At 36.6% G+C, this 17,794-nt stretch overlaps 2 protein-coding genes and 1 long non-coding RNA gene across 4 annotated transcripts in view; 1 reads left to right on the forward strand and 2 right to left on the reverse strand.

The window, feature by feature from the left end:
* The window catches only part of LOC148682349 (uncharacterized), a 771,506-nt gene that overhangs the window by 262,455 nt on the left and 491,257 nt on the right, over positions 1-17,794 (forward strand). The gene's annotated exons all lie outside the window — the stretch shown is intronic.
* LOC137490983 (uncharacterized) overlaps positions 1-17,794 on the reverse strand; it is a 471,679-nt gene that overhangs the window by 140,907 nt on the left and 312,978 nt on the right. The window lies entirely within an intron of this gene.
* On the reverse strand, positions 7,551-17,711 carry LOC141381999 (uncharacterized). Of its 2 annotated transcripts, none has more exons than XM_087250095.2 (7): positions 15,847-17,711; positions 15,337-15,492; positions 14,930-15,141; positions 14,466-14,779; positions 14,106-14,368; positions 12,856-13,147; positions 7,551-12,749 (listed from the first exon to the last, which is right to left on the reverse strand). In XM_087250095.2, exons 1-5 carry the CDS (start codon positions 16,326-16,328, stop codon positions 14,150-14,152), a joined length of 1,383 nt encoding a protein of 460 aa, XP_087106221.1. In that variant the 5' UTR covers positions 16,329-17,711; the 3' UTR covers positions 7,551-12,749; positions 12,856-13,147; positions 14,106-14,149. The 2 variants fall into 2 exon arrangements, with proteins under 2 accessions (XP_087106221.1, XP_087106220.1); XM_087250094.2 differs by having other exon boundaries at positions 12,856-13,568; positions 15,847-16,308.

Here is a 17,794-nt window from a genome sequence, read left to right on the forward strand (position 1 = left end):
TTCCTACAATTCATAAAATTGTCTCAGCCCACCCAAAAGCACACATCCATAGATAAACTTACCAAAACTATCACCTCTTCACTCTCACTGTATGTGCTGATGTCATGCTACAAAAAAGCATAGAAATATTGTATAGACAACAGTAAATTAAAAGTTTGTATTGTAAAAGCTGTCTGTATTCACCTCTGGACGAATGTACAGTGCAGAACGGCCCAAAACTCTAGTTGAGCGAAGGGCTTCGGGAGTGCTTTCAGTGACTGGAATCACAATTTTATGCCTGTTGACCTTACAAAGATCAAACTTGCTGTTTTTTATTTGAGGAAAAATTGTCCTCAGGTAATCCATAAAGCCTCTTTCGGTGAGATTCTTGGGAACCCTGAAGACTTTCACCTCTTCCGCTAAAAATAAATGGCAAAAATATACAACAGGTAATCAAAAGTATTGTTCCTCTTAATGGCTTTAAAACAGAAACTAAAAACGAAGTAATTAAATTTTGCACATTTACATTACATTACATTAGTTACATTAGACTTTGACATTTTCTTTATCCAAGCTATTTATGTGATGGACAGGGTTGTAAAAAATCTGTCATTATATTTTACCATCTGTCACTTAAATTTATGTATGTATTGTTATTATTTAAAATTACAATGTTTTTTAATCTGGTACAGTTCACAATTAAACTTTTAGCAAAACGTTTATTATAAACAATTAGTAGTAAACCAAATTTTATTCCAAAATGTAATTGCTTAATTTATCAACAGTATTACGATAAGCAATTTGCAAATTTAGAAGTCATTTACTTTGTGGGGACTTAACGATACAGACACTGATAACCAAGTTGATACCTGTGATCAGAATCACCTTGATCAATAGCTATTTAGTCAGAAACCCAAAATCAGAAAGTGTATCTTATCTAGGCTTGGGCGGCATTATGGTATTATGGTATACCGCGGGTTCTAAAAATAGCAACGGTGTCAGATTCAATACTGTTATACCGTCATAAAATATTAAATATCCTTTATTTAATGTCTACAAAAACGTAAGTGTGGTTGTCATCACGGGACAGTGTGGAGGAGAAAGAGGGAGGGGGAGAGGTGACGTGACGAGTCGGGCTCCAAAGTGACCTGCAGTTTAGCAGTATTTCTGGTTTCGACTGAACAGAAGGGAGATGTGGTTAATATGAATAAGAGGTCTACATTATAGTTGAAGATCTTTGTCCGAACCCGGCGAGACCCAACAAAATCCAACTCCCTGCATTAAAATCCATCCCTGCAAAGGTGAAGCAAATGATGACAAAGTAGTATAAAAAAGTGAATTTTGACGGCGGTCAAGTCAGTAACTAGTTTAGAAGGAGCGGTTATTCCAGCCGCCAAGGTATTTCAGCAGTTGCTCATACACTGTGTATTACGGTAGAGCCCTAAACTGCAAGCTGACAGGTAAAAAGACGAGGTCACTCGCTACACTGAAACTGCTGTCATGAAAAATTAAATGGATGTTCCTGACTGGTAGAAGATGAACAAACAATCCTACCCAAAACTTGCAAAATCTGCCAGATCGAAACTCTGCATGTCTGCCTGTAGCAGCAGGAAAGGGTGTTCAGTTCTGCTGGATGCACCATGAGTGCAAGACTGTGCTAAAGCCAGTGGATTTACTAATGTTTCTACACAAACATGTAGCCTAATCTTGGTGAGTAAAGAGTTTTTAAATTATGAATAAATATTAATTAAACCATATAATGGTTATGAACAAGTTTTGATAAAGACGGCTGGGAATACACTCAGCCTTGGATAAGAAACAGATTATACTTTAAGTGTGTGTGTTCTATTTGATTGCTGATCTGTTTCACAGGTCTGGAGTCAGCTCTAATCAGTCTAAGCAAGGGATGCCGGATGTTTATGTTTAGATAATGTTCAGAATTGTACGCACGAACCTCACGTGGAAATGTTCCTAGTCTATCTGTGTTGTAACCAATCAGGCTAGAACACCTATATGTATGACACAGTTAATGACGTTATGTGAGAGTATGATTGTTATTGATTGGTGATTGTAAGCAGAGCGGCCTAGGAACTCATTGCAAGTGTTGAAGCTGGCTTCTGCGAATGAAACTGCAAACTATATTCAGTAAACTTGATTTATTTATTTAAATCTCTGACTCCGGCTCTTCTTCATCTACCAGACTGGTTATTTTTTGGGTCAAACTGTTAACTCCCTACGACGGAGATATGTTCAGAGACGCAAGGTGAAACGCTAGTGTGGACGGGATCGTTTTTGATCTAAAACGCCATTTTAAAACTAAAATGCACTAGTGTAAACGGGGCCTAAGATGGGAAGAATGTAATGTAAAAATGTCATCTAGGCCTTGAACTTTTCGACAAGGCTAATGAAAAAATGTTTGGTTAATAGCCCTCTGATTATAAAATAAAGACAAAATGTCATATAGAAAAGTTTAACAAACACTTTAAGTATTACCTTCATTGCAGTTGAAGACCTTTTGATGATTTAACAGGAGAGCAATCCTCATTGACCATGTATTGATCCTTTAAGTAGATTACATTATATTAGATACTTTGGACACATCACACAGTCACATAAACTTTAAAGACAACAAAAACAACTATACATAACACAATCAAATTTTGTATTTAGCTTTCATTTTACATGTAAAATTTTCACATGTAATATATTTACTGGCATCTTCATGGTGCAAAATGTCTTCGCAAAATTGTGGTGCAAAATTCCATTCTAAGCCAATTTTTGTGACACATGCATGCTAATTTTTTGAATGACCTTAAGATAAATGTAAGCACTTTGAGTTTTAAAGCTATAAATGTAAATCATCTTACACCGACCTTTAATGGCAACAATAAATGAAGACCTGTTGCAATGTTTTTAATTGTCCAGTTACAATGTGAAGTTATTGTTTTATGTGATGGATACAGATTTACTTACATACTAGTGGACTCTGTCACAGCTGCAACAACGCTATAGTACAAGACAACAATAAGTCAGCAGTATGTCTAATAAATTATTTCCAATGTGTAAAAAACAAAAAAGATGACATTTAACACATTTCCTGATAGGTCAAGTGATCTTTAAGTTGTTTCAAGAGTTCACACTTAGCTGATGATTAATTATAAGCTTGTTTGGCATGCTGTCCCGGGAGAGAGCCCTGAGCTCATGAGATCCTCGAGCCCAGGACTCCCTCCCGTTGCAAAGCGGGAGGGGAGTTTGAGCTCAGGTAGATCTCGAGAACTCCCCTGCTGTAGCAAGTGAATGCTCTTGAAACTAATTACTAACTAGGAGCGTGTCTATGTTGACAATTTGGCTTGTTCAATTGGCTTAATTGCATGTTTTTGGGCGGTGGGAGGAAACCGGGGAACCCGGGGGAAACCCACGTGAGCACGGGGAGAAGTGCAAAACTCCGCACAGAAATGTCTGCTAGTTTTGGTAGAGCCAGGAACCAGAGACATTCTTGCTGTGAGGCGACAGTGCTAGGCACTGGGCCACCGTGTCACCCGTCTAAGAAGGAGGCGTAGGGGAGGAAGGGGGGACTCTTCAAAACGAAGATAGCAATGGAATAAACCCCAGGGTATTTATAGTAGTTTAGGAGTCATCTGATTGGATAGTAGTGAATTGGATAATGCGGGTCAGCTGCTAGCAATCATAAGCACGTGATCCTCTCGAAATTTGTTTATACATAAACTTCACATAGGTGTAAGGTATAGGTTTCAAACTTGATTCCTGGAGGGCAGCAGCTCTGCATAGTTTTTGCTCCGGAGTGTAATCCAACACAGCTGATTCAACTAATCAAGGTGTTCAAGACTACTAGAGACTATTAAGCAAGTGTAAGTTGGAGGTGGTTGAAGCTAAAAGGTGCAGAGTTGTGGTCCTCCAGCAAATGGGTTTTACACAATTTTTTGTAAAAAGTAAGAAAATTTTGTGTCAGTATTTTCCCAAATATTTAATTGCTATCATTGCACATAATTTTATACAACATGTTTTAAACATTAAATGTGCACAACACGTTTTCAATTACTACCAAATATGAGTTTAAACTGTGATGCTAAACTTACTTTTCACTTAAAGAAACACTATTAATAACCATTACCAATAATTAGAGCACTGATATGACATTAAGCTGTTGCTTTTGTGCAAAGTCACTTCAGACTGGTATTAAACGACTCAACAACATAAACACACATTGCGCACAAGTAAAACTGATGCAAATGTACTGACATTGCTTAAGTTGCTAAAAGAACTAGAGTAAGGAGGAAGAGGGGAGGTAAATGTATTAAAAAATATATATATATATATATATATATATATATATATATATATATATATATATATATATATATATATATGAGCAGTTCCATGCAAATATCAACCTTGCCATGAAAAAAAATTTTTTTCAGCAAAATAGCTAAACGGTTAATACTTTTTTTTCGTAAGCAAGTATTTTTAAAATGCTTTCAAAATGCTTAAAGTCCCTGTCAAAATTTTCAAACTATTAAATTTAATGTATTTAAAGTCACACAAGTGAAAATTTCACTTGTCACATCCATAACAAAGCTTGTTCATCATAAATGCAAAAAATGTCAAATAAAATAAAATCTGTAATTTTTGTTCAGAAACATTTTTTTTTTGATTATCATTGTTTCTTTTGGGTTGTGCAGTTTAATTCACATAATTACTACAAAGTATGTTAAATACTGTAAACCTGCAGACTTTTTTGGTCACATTCATAACTGTTTATTTCCCTCATTTGAAGTCTAAATAATGTTTACAGATTGATATTTTTCTGATCCCATAATTCGGTTTTTAGTTGTTTTGGAAAATATAAACAGATATTTCAACATAATGCTAACATATACTTTATCTGTCAATTTATGTTTTGAGTTTTATGTCATGTCATGTACATAATGCTGGAATTGCTCATAATTATATATATTTATAAATATATATAATATATATAAATATTATATATTTAGATTTATTTTATCTTTACCATGACGACAGTAAATAATATTTGACTAGATATTTTTCAAGACACTTCTATACAGCTTAAAGTGACATTTAAAGGCTTAACTAGGTTAATTAGGTTAACTAGGCAGGTTAGGGTAATAATTCAAGACATTGTATAACGATGGTTTGTTTTGTAGACTACTGAAAAAAATATATAGCTTAAAGGGGCTAATAATTATAACCTTAAAATGGGTTTATAAAAATTTTAAACTACTTCTATTTTAGCTTAAATAAAACAAATAAGACATTCTCCATTAGAAAAAATATTCAGAAAATTATCAGAAAATATTATCAGGAAAATCAAGAAATATTTAAAAAAGAATAAATGTTTTTTTTTATTATTATATGGGTAATTATATGGATAAACATATGGATATTTACATGAACAAATTCGATGCTACACTAAGGGACCTTAATTTGTATTTTATTTTTCCTTAGACATTAACTCCAAATGTATTCCATTAAATCCAATATAGGGTAATTTAAGTAAACAAACTGCCCATAAATGTTGGTCAATGGGTAAAAAAAAATTATTCTGTTACTCCAATGATTGATATCTAACAAAACAACATTATTTGAACTGTATGGTACAAGTAAACTATAACTAAATTATGACAATTTTCATTTTTGGGTGAACTCTCCCTTTTAGAACTCATTCACACTGAACGTTTATTTGCTACAAAAGATACGAGACACAATGTTTCAGAATAATTAGAAAAAAAGGAGCAGCATAAAGCAGGAGGCTGTCTTGAAAACACCACGCAGTGTGCAAACAGAAACTGGTAACGATTGTCCCAGCTATGATTACCTCTGATTAGCCCACTGCTCTGAAAATGAGTTATGACTGTACAGTCTAAAAATACGTTGCTCACATACGTGGCCCTTCCAAAGACTCAAGCTTAAAAGTCAAACATGTCCATCAACCATGTGTTCACATAGAAAACAACGGTACACCCGGTAAAGTGGAAAAATGCAGTTGGTGAGGACAGACCCTTACTCACTAATGGTCATATTGATATGTTCAGGGAATAGAATCGAATTGGATGATCATTACAATGTACTTCATACTATTCCTACTGTTAGTTATATTTACAAAGGTTACTTTACATTTAGCAGTGTTCCTAGTTTAAAAAGGTTTGTGGACAAAATCTTAGCTGTTCTCTGGCAATAATACATAGGATTTCAGGCATGACTCTGTCTTACCTTGTGTTACATTGTTTTCTGTGACTTTCCATTACATAAAGTGGCACTACTTGCTTGCAGTTCACACATAATTGCTGCAAATGCTCCCCTTGTCCCATACTGTCTTCCTAAAATGTAATGCACAACACTAAGGAAAAATGTACACATAATCGACAACAAAAAGTTGTTGACATTACCTACCTTTTGATAATCACCGTTCAAAGGGAGGTTACATTGCAGGGGAACAATGTAAGCCACAGCTTTGTTCAAACTGCTATTGTTTTTCAAAAAGTTTACAGAATAAATTTCTGGTGGCATAAGAATGTCAATTAGTTGCTTGCTCCTGCAGCAACGCATTATCTTAAAGCCTCCAGAATGTTTGAGTGGAGGGAAGGCATCTTCAATATCTTCTATGAATTTTTGTGCTGTGCAATGCACATCAGAAAACCTAATTTTTTTTTTTGCCAAGTCCACTGACCTGGAGGCACATACTTTCTTCCACCCTAGGAATTTCTGCTGTGTTTATCTGAGCACAGCAAAAAAAGTTGTGCTCCCATGACTGCGTTGCATTCAGTTTATTTTTGGAGTCTTTTCTGTAGGGCTGAAACAGTTTGCTTAAAGAACCAGCAACTTTATTTGGCCGGTTAGCTGAAAAATTACGCAGGGAGGGGAAGGGTAGCTGAACAGTTGGAGCTAGTGGGAAAGGCAGTCCACTTGTCCCAGCAGTCAGTGTACTTGTCCCAACTGCCAGTCCACCTAGCCCATAAGTCACTCCACCTGTCCCAGCAGCCAGTACACCTGTCCCAGCATTTAGGCCACTTGGGCCAGCAGTCACTGCACTTGGCCCATAAGTCACTCCACCTGTCCCAGCAGCCAGTACACCTGTCTCAGCATTTAGGCCACTTGGGCCAGCAGTCACTGCACTTGGCCCATAAGTCACTCCACCTGTCCCAGCAGCCAGTACACCTGTCCCAGCATTTAGGCCACTTGGGCCAGCAGTCACTGCACTTGGCCCATAAGTCACTCCACCTGTCCCAGCAGCCAGTACACCTGTCCCAGCATTTAGGCCACTTGGGCCAGCAGTCACTGCACTTGGCCCATAAGTCACTCCACCTGTCCCAGCATTTAGGCCACTTGGGCCAGCAGTCACTGCACTTGGCCCAGCAGTCACTCCACTAAGATCATCACCCAGTCCACCCCGTCCAGCAATTGGTCCAGCTGACTGCTGCAAAGACGGTAGGTTTAAAAATGCTGAGGACGTTTCAGCTTGCACTCCTGTTTGGCCCCTAAGAAGCTGGCCCAGCTCCATTATAAGTGCAGTTGCCCTGTTAAAATTGGCATAAAAACTAGGGTTAAAATCAAATTTCAAAGTGAATTGATATGACTGGATGGACATACAGTTAGGAATGGAATAAAATATTGATATGCTGATTTATCAATATATATATATATATATATATAAACTGACTTTATCTATCATGTTTGATATCATTTGAAATGTCTCAGTACGATTGGTACAATAGTCTCATTCTCTCAGAAATAGACATAATCAAAACCATAAATATATAACTTCAGGCATCTTTTGAACCACTGTGAAGGGTGTGACTTTCCCACAGGCAGCACTAAATGCAAATGCCTTTTGTTATACACACCCCCTTCCTTGAGGGAATTCTTGGATTATTTAAGGTAAGTTTTGAGAAAGGCTCAGGGCGATTCTGCCTAACCAGATCAGCCCATAACATGTAGCTTATGCTCTACGTTATGTAAAATTTGAAGTCAGGTATGCATCTTTTCATCTTGGATTTATCTTTGATAATTTGATGTTTTGTATTGATCATTTATGAATTGACTGATTGAATTGGCATTATACATTTACCTGACTAATAAATTGTAATGTTTGACCATATTTTGCTCACTCTGTAATTATTAATTCAAGTAGATTACGCTGTATCCTTGTTTCCGCACGTCTTGCTTCAGGTCAGTAGACGGACTTGAATCCAGTTGAGATGGAGCATTGGGCACACTAATTGTGTTTTAGGGATCCGGCTGACTCTTGATATTGATTCAAGTGTACTTAGGTGGAAAGGGCGTTAACTTCCGTCTAGGTCAACAAGGTGTTGCACGACTAACCTAGATTGGGTACCCGACCTTTGTTTGAAGGTAATATTATTCTAAATTAAGTTCATATGGGAAACCATGGGCTTGGTGAAAACCAAAGTTACTATAGAGTCCAGTAGTCGGGTACATTTATATTCATGCCCTAACCTCTAATTAGAAATGATGATTGTCTTAACTCAAAGGTGTACATCTAAGCGGGACTAACTAAAGTATTTTAGAACGAGCGCGCTGGTAGCGGCCATCTAAAGTATTAGTCAATTTACCTCTGTTTAATATTCAAGACTGACCGGAGTGTGACCGTGAGGGACGCCTTCGGCCGGGGCGATTTCTCTGAGCGACATGAGCACCCGAATGAACGGATGTAATAGTTACTAGTGAAGACAAAAGGTTCAAACATTTATCTAAATGATATATTGATATAATATTCTTAATGTTTTATGATTGGAGTCAGATAAAATTAAAGATAAATATATTAATATTCTAAACCACCTCATACTAAAATTGGAGTCAGATATGAGTTAAATTTAAGGTAAATCAACATTATGCACTGGAAAGACCGAACAGGCATTGAACCTTCATCCACCAGTGGACACATTGGGCCAATTGGGTGGACCTTACAACTAAAAACTTCACTAGTATAATATACTGATATGATATAATAAATAATACTGCTAATCATAATAACATTATACTAATGCAAATTGTCATGAATAAACTAAAAAATTCTTCCGAGATGAAGGCATGGAGGCAGTGGTATTTATGTAGAAAAAAAATAATGTTTGTAATAATTTATTTCTTTAATTATTTTACATATGTAAAGATATTTGCTTAGTGCTGTACATCCTGTGTGTATCAAGCAATGTGTAAGCTAGACACACAACTAAGGAGCTTGGCGCTGGACTTCAGACCTGCTTTCAGCTGGTCAATTGTATAAAGTTAGTCTATTTTAGTTCCTAAAAATAGCAAACAATGCACCTTCGCACACCTCTTTTCTAGACTGGAACACCCATGAGTCTATAAATTTGCGCAAATGGATTTGCCATTTAAACAACGTTGCGGAAAACTGTAAAAATGAAGATTATGTTGGTCTGAAAATATAAACAGGTTGGGGCAAACACGTCTTGCGTCTTATTGTGCTGGGTGTATGGTAGGTCCCTTTATGTTGTGATTATGGGCAGGGCCAAAAAGAATCTGCAGATATTTTTTGCTATTTCTGCAAAGAATTTTGGCAAAAATCTGTGGATTTCTGCAGGTTTATTTTGGGAGTATCATAACTAAAACCTTAATATGTTAATAAAAAATAATACATTTTTAACTTTTATTTAATGTTTAAAATGTAAATCCAATTAGATCCACTTCATTGGTAAACGTAACAAGTCTCTCATATAATATCTCTACCAAAAGACTGACTTTCTAAAATATAACTTATCAAACTGCACTGTACATAAATAAGATGAACATTTTCGTATTATTCAATAATATTACTTTAATTATTTTAAAAACTGAATGAATATAGATTTACACACAAATACTTAATTAAATAAACAGAATTAATGATGGGGTAAAAATCTGCGAATTGTGCGCGCGCATATTTTGTGTGGGCCTATAGGCCTAATGTTAGGTGTAGCATAACAGGAAACTCGTTTATAAATCACAATTCTGACTTTATAACTTGCAGTTGTGACTTTATATCTTAGTGTTGCGCTATATAAAATCACAACTGTGACTTTATAACTGTAAAAAATAAGTTAAGTCAGAATTCATTGTATTTTTTTTATTATTCAGTGGCGGGAACGGGCTCCTATACTTCTGCATATTATGACCCAGGGACAAAAATTATTATTCTCATTTGAAAAAGTGATACTAAAAGTGACACTGTATTTACAGTTTAATTACAAGGTTAAAATCCGTCCTGAGCTTGTTATTAACTAACACGAGTCAACTTTTTTCCCCCGAATTTTGTTAGTTTGCAAACTTTCAAGTGGCACAATATTCAACCATATTTTAAAATTGAGACAACACATCCCAATTAATTGGACAAATAAGAAAGCATACCTTAAGTGCTGATCCGAAGACATCTTCCAAATGACGAATCCCGCTAAGAGTCGAAATTGCAGTCTGTCAAAAACCGCGAATTTTGTAGTGCAACTTTATTTAAACCATAACAACAGAGCCGCAATAAGTCAAAATCTGAAAGCCACGCCCAGCGAAAAAAAAACACTTGGTGATGTGGGAAGCTGCCTTGGTGTCATTCCTAAAACATAAAAGCAAAGTATAAACCTGATTTGCGACATTTTGAACAGTAAGCAGGTTTATAAATCCAGAACTACGTTTTATATAACAGCCTAGTGCTGAAGGTTAATGGAGTGTCCGGGCGTGACCTAAATTAACTCTGTCGACAAAGTAGGAGTGAAAGCTGTAATGTAGAAATTCTGATTTAGTCGCCTATGGGCGAAATGACTAAACATAATAAACGGCAGAAAACAGTCAAACTACTCGCTCTACAAAAAGGTGTGTTCATGACTATACAAAAAAAAAAGAATATAATAAGAAAATCTCACTTTTGCAACACTTAGCAGCATTGCGAGCTGTCTTTAACGTCTAAACAATGAATGGAAGTGAATGAGACGTCTCGAGCCAAAAAGATTCAAATGGCTGTAAGGTCAATAAACATGAGGATTTTTAATGTTCAGTAACCCAGTTAAAGCGGTTCAGGTGAACTGTATGTCATTACAAATTTGCAGCATTTTAAGTGTTTCTGCACTTACCTGCTGATGTCGGTTGTGTGCATATAAACAGCTTTTTATTTCGTTTTACACTTCAACAACTAAATAAATGCTTAATTGTATTTAACTGGTTACATTTAAGTTACAGTACATCATCCATGCTATAATAGGAACCGTATTCAATTAAAAAAAAAGTTACATATTGCTCATAAATGTGTTTGTCAGGAACCCTATAAAGAGCTAATGTTTTAATTTTATTACTTGCATTTTCCCTTGTACAGTTCAAACAAGCTACCATAACCCACAAAGTATAATGTGTGCATAGTTTGGTTATATTTAAACACAAAAACCACCAGCATGAAGTTGTCATACAAAGCAGCCCAGTGTATACAGGTATGCATGTCTTTAAGCACTTCAAACCAGCTGAGTTCGCATTTTTATTCAGTCTGTGTGATATTTTTGTATTTTTTACAGGTAAATCAAGCCTGTCAAGAGAAGCTAATGTTGGCATTACATATGTGGATCAGTGGTTTCAGTCATTTTAAATAATGGCCAATCAAATATTAAAATAAAAAATGCAGTAATTCAATTAGTCAAGACAAGTACAGACCTAAGCATTACTGCCATATCACTGTAATGAGATCACACATAGTGAAGATAGGTGCAATTGAGAAGACTGTGCTGTTTTATATGACCAAAAAATATAAATAAAGTATGTAACAAACAGTCCATGAAGATCCTAATCATTGCAACTTTATTGTTGTTGTTTATTTATATTTTTAACTGCAACAACAGGTTGTTTAAAGTTTACAAAGGAAAAAAATAAGACAACAAACAGACAAAATCAACAAGAAATACATGCACAAGTGATCAGCCATAACAACAGCTCATTGTTAGTCTTTAAAAGATGAGCTTTTCATATGGCTTTGAAAATCAGCTTTCATTTTACATTCATTCATTCATTTTCTTGTCGGCTTAGTCCCTTTATTAATCTGGGGTCGCCACAGCAGAATGAACCACCAACTTATCCAGCAAGTTTTTTACACAGCGGATGCCCTTCCAGCCGCAACCCATCTGTGGGAAAATGTCATTTTACAAATTGAAAAATTTTAATGAGGTCAATTCAGTGTAGAACCAGCTCGATGCTTTGTTTAAATTATGTCCTACAGCACACAGAAGTTGACTCTCAGCCTCAGTGATCTTAAAGGACTGTAAACCACCACCATACTCGACAAATAGCCAGGTACTACATTATTATAATTGACATTATACAAAGTAGTATCAAAGACTACTTCATAAGCATAAACAGGAACATGGTTTGTTTATTCATTCATTTTCTTTTCGGCTAAGTCCCTAGTTTATTAATCTGGGGTCACCACAGCGAAATGAACCACCAACTTATTCAACACATTTTACGCAGCAGATGCCCTTTCAGCTGCAACCCATCTCTGGGAAACATCTCATTCACACTCCTACATTATGGACAATTTAGCCTACCTAATTCCCCTATAGTGCATTTGTTTGGACTGTGGGGGAAACCGGAGCACCCGGAGGAAACCCACACAAACACCGGGAGAACATGCAAACTCCACACAGAAACTGACCCAGCCGAAGCTCGAACCAGTGTCCTTCTTGCTGTGAGGTGACAGCACTACCGACTGCGCTTCCGCAACGCCCAGGAACATGGTTAATAATCTGAACAAAAAAAACACTGCATATCAGACAGGCGCCATAGTGGTACAATGTTGATGAAGTTCTAGATAAACTGAACTGAATCTGTAGTAATCTAGTATAAATATACCTGTTGAAGGATGATCCACTTAAGGGCAGCTCCAGCAGTCCCTGACAAGTAAACCAGGGGCGACAGTGGCGAGGAACCAAAACTCCACCAATTGATGGAAGTGAAGAACAAACCCGGCACATCTGGGTACAATCAATTCTTCTCTGATCAAATGTCTTGGGTAGAGCTGCAGTCTGGGTTATGGGGTTTGAAAACAATGGCAATCTGTCCTGGAGAAACATGCAGGTCCCTGTAGCTCACCGGCTGGTGTTCTGAAGGATCAGTGCGTAAACTCATCTGTGACTGGGGCTCTCTGTAAGAATCAGTGTTACACTTTGGACTCAGTGATGACCATGATAACATCTGCTCAGGATACGGAGTGGATTGATGATTTTGTAGAACTTGGGTTAAGGAAAAACAGAGACTAACATGAGTCCAATTGGTCTTTTTTTTGGAAAGTGTTCCTGGCTCCAGTTGCCTCAATTAATGCAGCCTAACAATGCTTTAGAGGGTTTGAATTACGAATAAATTGCGTTAGTGTTTTCAGTGTAGGCCAAAGCAAAAAAATGTGTCTTTAGTCAAGATTTAAACTAATACAGCGCGTCTGCCTCCAATACTGTGCTAGCTTATATGCTAGTTGATGTGCTCTCTTAAAGTGTTGGGCTGTTGAGTTTTTCATAAGTGGAACAAAACCATCTGCTCTGTATATGGGCTGTATCCACGATTATGTGAGCCTAGGGATAAAGAGAGACAGACTAATATGCAATATCAAATTGAAGATGCGTTTCTAGTTCCACTTACAATTATTAATGCAGACTAACTATGGCTTAGAGGGCTTGAAGCTTTAAGTGTACCATTTTGTTTTGTGTGTGTGCTTGTGTAAAAAAAAAAGTGTTTATTAAGGATTAAATTGAAAAGAGTGTGTCTGGTAGTCAAACTGTGTAGGAATATATTTTATCCTTTTCTTATTGATGTAGTCTTCTATTTTTCTTGTAAAGTGCAGTTTATGTTAAAATCATCCTTCAAGAGTACAGGAATGTATGAAGTGACATCAAGAACATGAGGATTAGAAATATAGTATGTTCACCACTGGTCCTTACAAGGCTTTCAAAAAACATGCAGAAAACAAGTGACTTCTCATGGCTGTGTAGCCATGAAGCCTAAACCAGTGGGAAGTGTAGAGTAAATGTTCACACTAGACAACTCAGTACTAATGTATATACAGATATACAAAATATAATCATTAAAAAGACAAAAAAAATACTTCTTACCGAAGCCCTGTTTGCTGGTGTGTTGGAAGTGGACATGTGGCTTCTTATGACTGCGTAGCTATGAAGGCCTGGGCCAGTGATATGGCTTGGAGATAAATGTTCACACCAGAGGACTCAGTGGTCATAAAGGGGTCAATGTTGGCCTTTAATTGCTCCTCAACTCGATGACGCATATCTGGGGAAGGCACTGGAACCTCAATAGCCTCAGAGTCTGGGGCCGCAACAGGCCCATCCCAGTCAATGCCCCAGTTTGTGATATCAATCTGTTGTAAAATGAAGATATTGATCAGACACTGCACAAAGTTTTGAGTCGAGTAGCTTTATGTACACACTTCAACTTAAAAAGTACAGCTTTGACACCTGGTCAGGATATTCCTGATGGCCCAAAAGTAGACCAGCAATCCACAACTGCTGCGGGGACCTGTTTCCCTCTGTGGAAAGTGGATGCCTGTCCCACATTTGAACAAATTGCTCAAGATGCCAGTTGAGTCTAGTCAGGAAGACATAATGGAGGCAGATAATGTGCAGATCTTGATCAGGATCCAGCATTCCATTATACTCAAGGAACCTGAATATGGTGTAGTAGTTGCACACTACACAACACCACATGTCACGCCACAGCCTCTCAATCCTCTGGTTGTGTACGCTTTTCCCAGTAATATGGCTTCTTCTATCTAATATCAATCAGTTGCATATTTGGGTAGACAAGACCAAAATGACAGAGAAAAAAATTTATGTATTTATTTATGTATATACTGTATTATTGAAATTTAGATGTGATATAACACAACAACATCACAATATTACCACGACAATGTGTTTACCTGGGCCCCTTTCTGGATGTTCAAGCATATATCGGGCAACTTCAACATTTTCTCCTCCCTTGTCACTTCGAACATGGTGAGGTAATCCATGTTGGTTTACAGCAGTGAGAAAACACTGGAGAACAGTTGATGCTCTATTGTTGTTGGCGGCACATAGATACATAATCCACCGACTGAAACCATCAATTCCACCCTGTATTACAATTCTCCATCTGCAAAAAAACAGTATTTGCATAATTATCTCTCTCTCTCTCTCTTTCTCTCTCTCTCTCTCTCTCTATATATATATATATATATGTGTGTGTGTGTGTGTGTGTGTGTGTATATAAGAAACTACAATGTTAAAAAAAATCATCACATAAATAATAATATATCTTGACAAAAGAAAAAATTAAGGATTCTCTTACCGTATCAATTTATGGTTTCCATCTATGTGCCACAAGGAGAGGGGACCTGGCACAGAATATGGAACCCTTGGAACAACATTAAGCTGAAGTCCACGAAGTAAATTTCCAATTGGATCTACAGCCTTTAGAGTCTGCCTCACTCTGAACTGTTGGACCCTTAAGAAGAACAGATAATAATCATATGAATCATATGTCCTTTTACATAAATCCTCATCAGGATGAGATATCTTAAAATGTCTACTGATGGGAAATGTTAATAACGATCTATTCTAAGTTTCACCTATATGAAACAGAAATACAATACAACACACTCCAGAAGACTGAGACTTACGTAGATTGAAAAATATCAATATCTTATCCATGGCATCCCTTTTAAACATATAACAATTATTTGTTTTATAATATTATATTGTGTGTGTGTGTGTGTGTGTGTGTGTGTGTGTGTGTTTGTGTGTGTGTGTATTCTCTCACACGCTATTTTGTTACACTGTATGTATGTTCTACACTTACCGGATTCCACAAGAATTTAGATGGCCAGTCACAGTCCGTATTCCAGCATTAGGACAATAAAGAATGTAGTCAGAGACCAACTGAGCAAGTTGGACATCTGTGATTTCAGAATAAGTCTGTCCCACAGACAGTCCATATTCTGTCATTCTCCTGCGGATGGTTCTTACACTTACAGCAAAAATCTGAGCTATGTCAGGTACTTTAAACTGATTCTCCAGGAAGAACATTAGCTGTTCCCTTGACATAATTGTCATTGAGTTGCTTTTATCCACCTCCTGAATTAGCATGTGTAGAACAGTAAACACCCGCTCTTCGTTGGGTAAGTCTCCATTAGCAGCCAAAACTGCCAAGACACTGCTGATGTTCTCTAAGGTAATGAGAACATGGTCATTCTCAACTTGGGGTGCTTGGAGCGAAGCAGCTAATATGTCCAGTGCATCTGCAATCTGATCCAGCAGCATCTGCTGACTAAAAAAAAGCATGAAATAAATGACAAAAACACTTCATAAAAGTTAAGCTCTTAACTGCCTAATTTAATCATATTTGTTTTCTAGAGCTAGATTCGTTCAGGGATGTAAAGCTTAGAATTTGGGCCATTAGAAACTGCTTGAGTGGGCCAGATGGCTACCACACTACTGCTATGGTATATGGAAAATTAAATAAAATTATGCTATACAGAAAAGCATTATTGTAGGTATATGCATATATTTTACACCAAAAACACAGTATGGGGTCACAAATTGGGAAAAATCGCAAAGAATCTGAACTTTTTTTGATCTCATCCCTGCAACTTGTCAAAGGGTCTATTTTTATAGCTTTTAGAATGAAAACAATCTTAGTCGATTCAAACATTTTCAAATGCATTTCAAGGCATATAGTGTGATGATGGAAAGGGAATGTTTTTAAAAAGCACTGACATAACCATGACTACTTGATAAAATATCTCTGGGGTTGCATTAGAGAATCATTTTATCAAACACATCTGTTATTAACTACTACTCTCCATACTTATATACTCCCTACTTTGCTCTTTTAATAAAAATCTATTAGGTTTAGTTCAACACGCGGTGTAAGGTTACATATTTTGGGCTCATATGCTTTCCTGAGTTGGATGTCACATTTTATTATCAATTGTATAAAATATTATTAAACTGCATAAAGTTTTCAATGTCTTCGTCAAGGTATGCACATAATGTAGTTACTACCGCCTTACAAACCTTACAAACTCAAATGTTTGTTTTGCGTTGTTAATGGTTGCTAAAAATTGGTCAGACAGAGAAACGACAAAGACATAACGTTATTACAGATAGTTCTCTTTTGAGATTCGGTCTAAATTATTATAATAAAAATGCAAAACCTTAAGAAAATCGTTATAGGGCTACTCAACAACAATGTATCGCACAATCACGTTACTGTTAAGCAACGTTAAAAGTGCAAACCATGCAATGCTACGATGATATGATACGCATGCTTTTCAACGAACAAGCCTTTATGAATCAGACCTGATGTGTCGGAAAGTATATAACGACAGTGTTGAATGTGAACTTTTATGCAGCATTACAAGAAAACGTAACTGAGTAGGCTATTTTAAGTTGGTTAAATATAGTCCCTGAGTGGCCAACACGGACACAATAACACTTCAAAACATGATAACTGTCATCCTCATTAAATAGTGTTACCGTTACTAAAACAAACAAAAAAAATAAACAGTATTCTAATGCAGGCTTGAATATGTCGTCATGGAATGTCACTTTTTTTAGAATATACGCTTAACTCGCCGGTTAAAAAATAATTAAGCCTAGGTCTTTCAAAACATCTTTTCATGTACTGCGTTTATAGAATATAAATAAACTCACCTGGCCGTCTGAGTCGTCATTTTCCTGTTTGGTCACACAAAGTGAATGTAATGGTTTTCAATCCTTATTCATAGGTTGTTGATACAGCTACT

This window comes from Danio rerio, chromosome 4 (genome assembly GCF_052040795.2).
Source record: "Danio rerio strain M-AB ecotype USA chromosome 4, GRCz13ab, whole genome shotgun sequence".
NCBI classification, from domain to species: domain Eukaryota; kingdom Metazoa; phylum Chordata; class Actinopteri; order Cypriniformes; family Danionidae; genus Danio; species Danio rerio.

Bases quoted from the DNA above. Each gene is read 5' to 3' on its own strand.
- LOC141381999 (XM_087250095.2), bottom strand. From the start codon at position 16,328: ATGCTTTTTTTTAGTCAGCAGATGCTGCTGGATCAGATTGCAGATGCA. The intron at 15,493-15,846 runs GTAAGTGTAGAA...GTTCTTCTTAAG, and splicing joins CTAAATTCTTGTGGAATCCG to GGTCCAACAGTTCAGAGTGA. The intron at 14,780-14,929 runs GTAAACACATTG...GATTGATATTAG, and splicing joins ACATCCAGAAAGGGGCCCAG to ATAGAAGAAGCCATATTACT.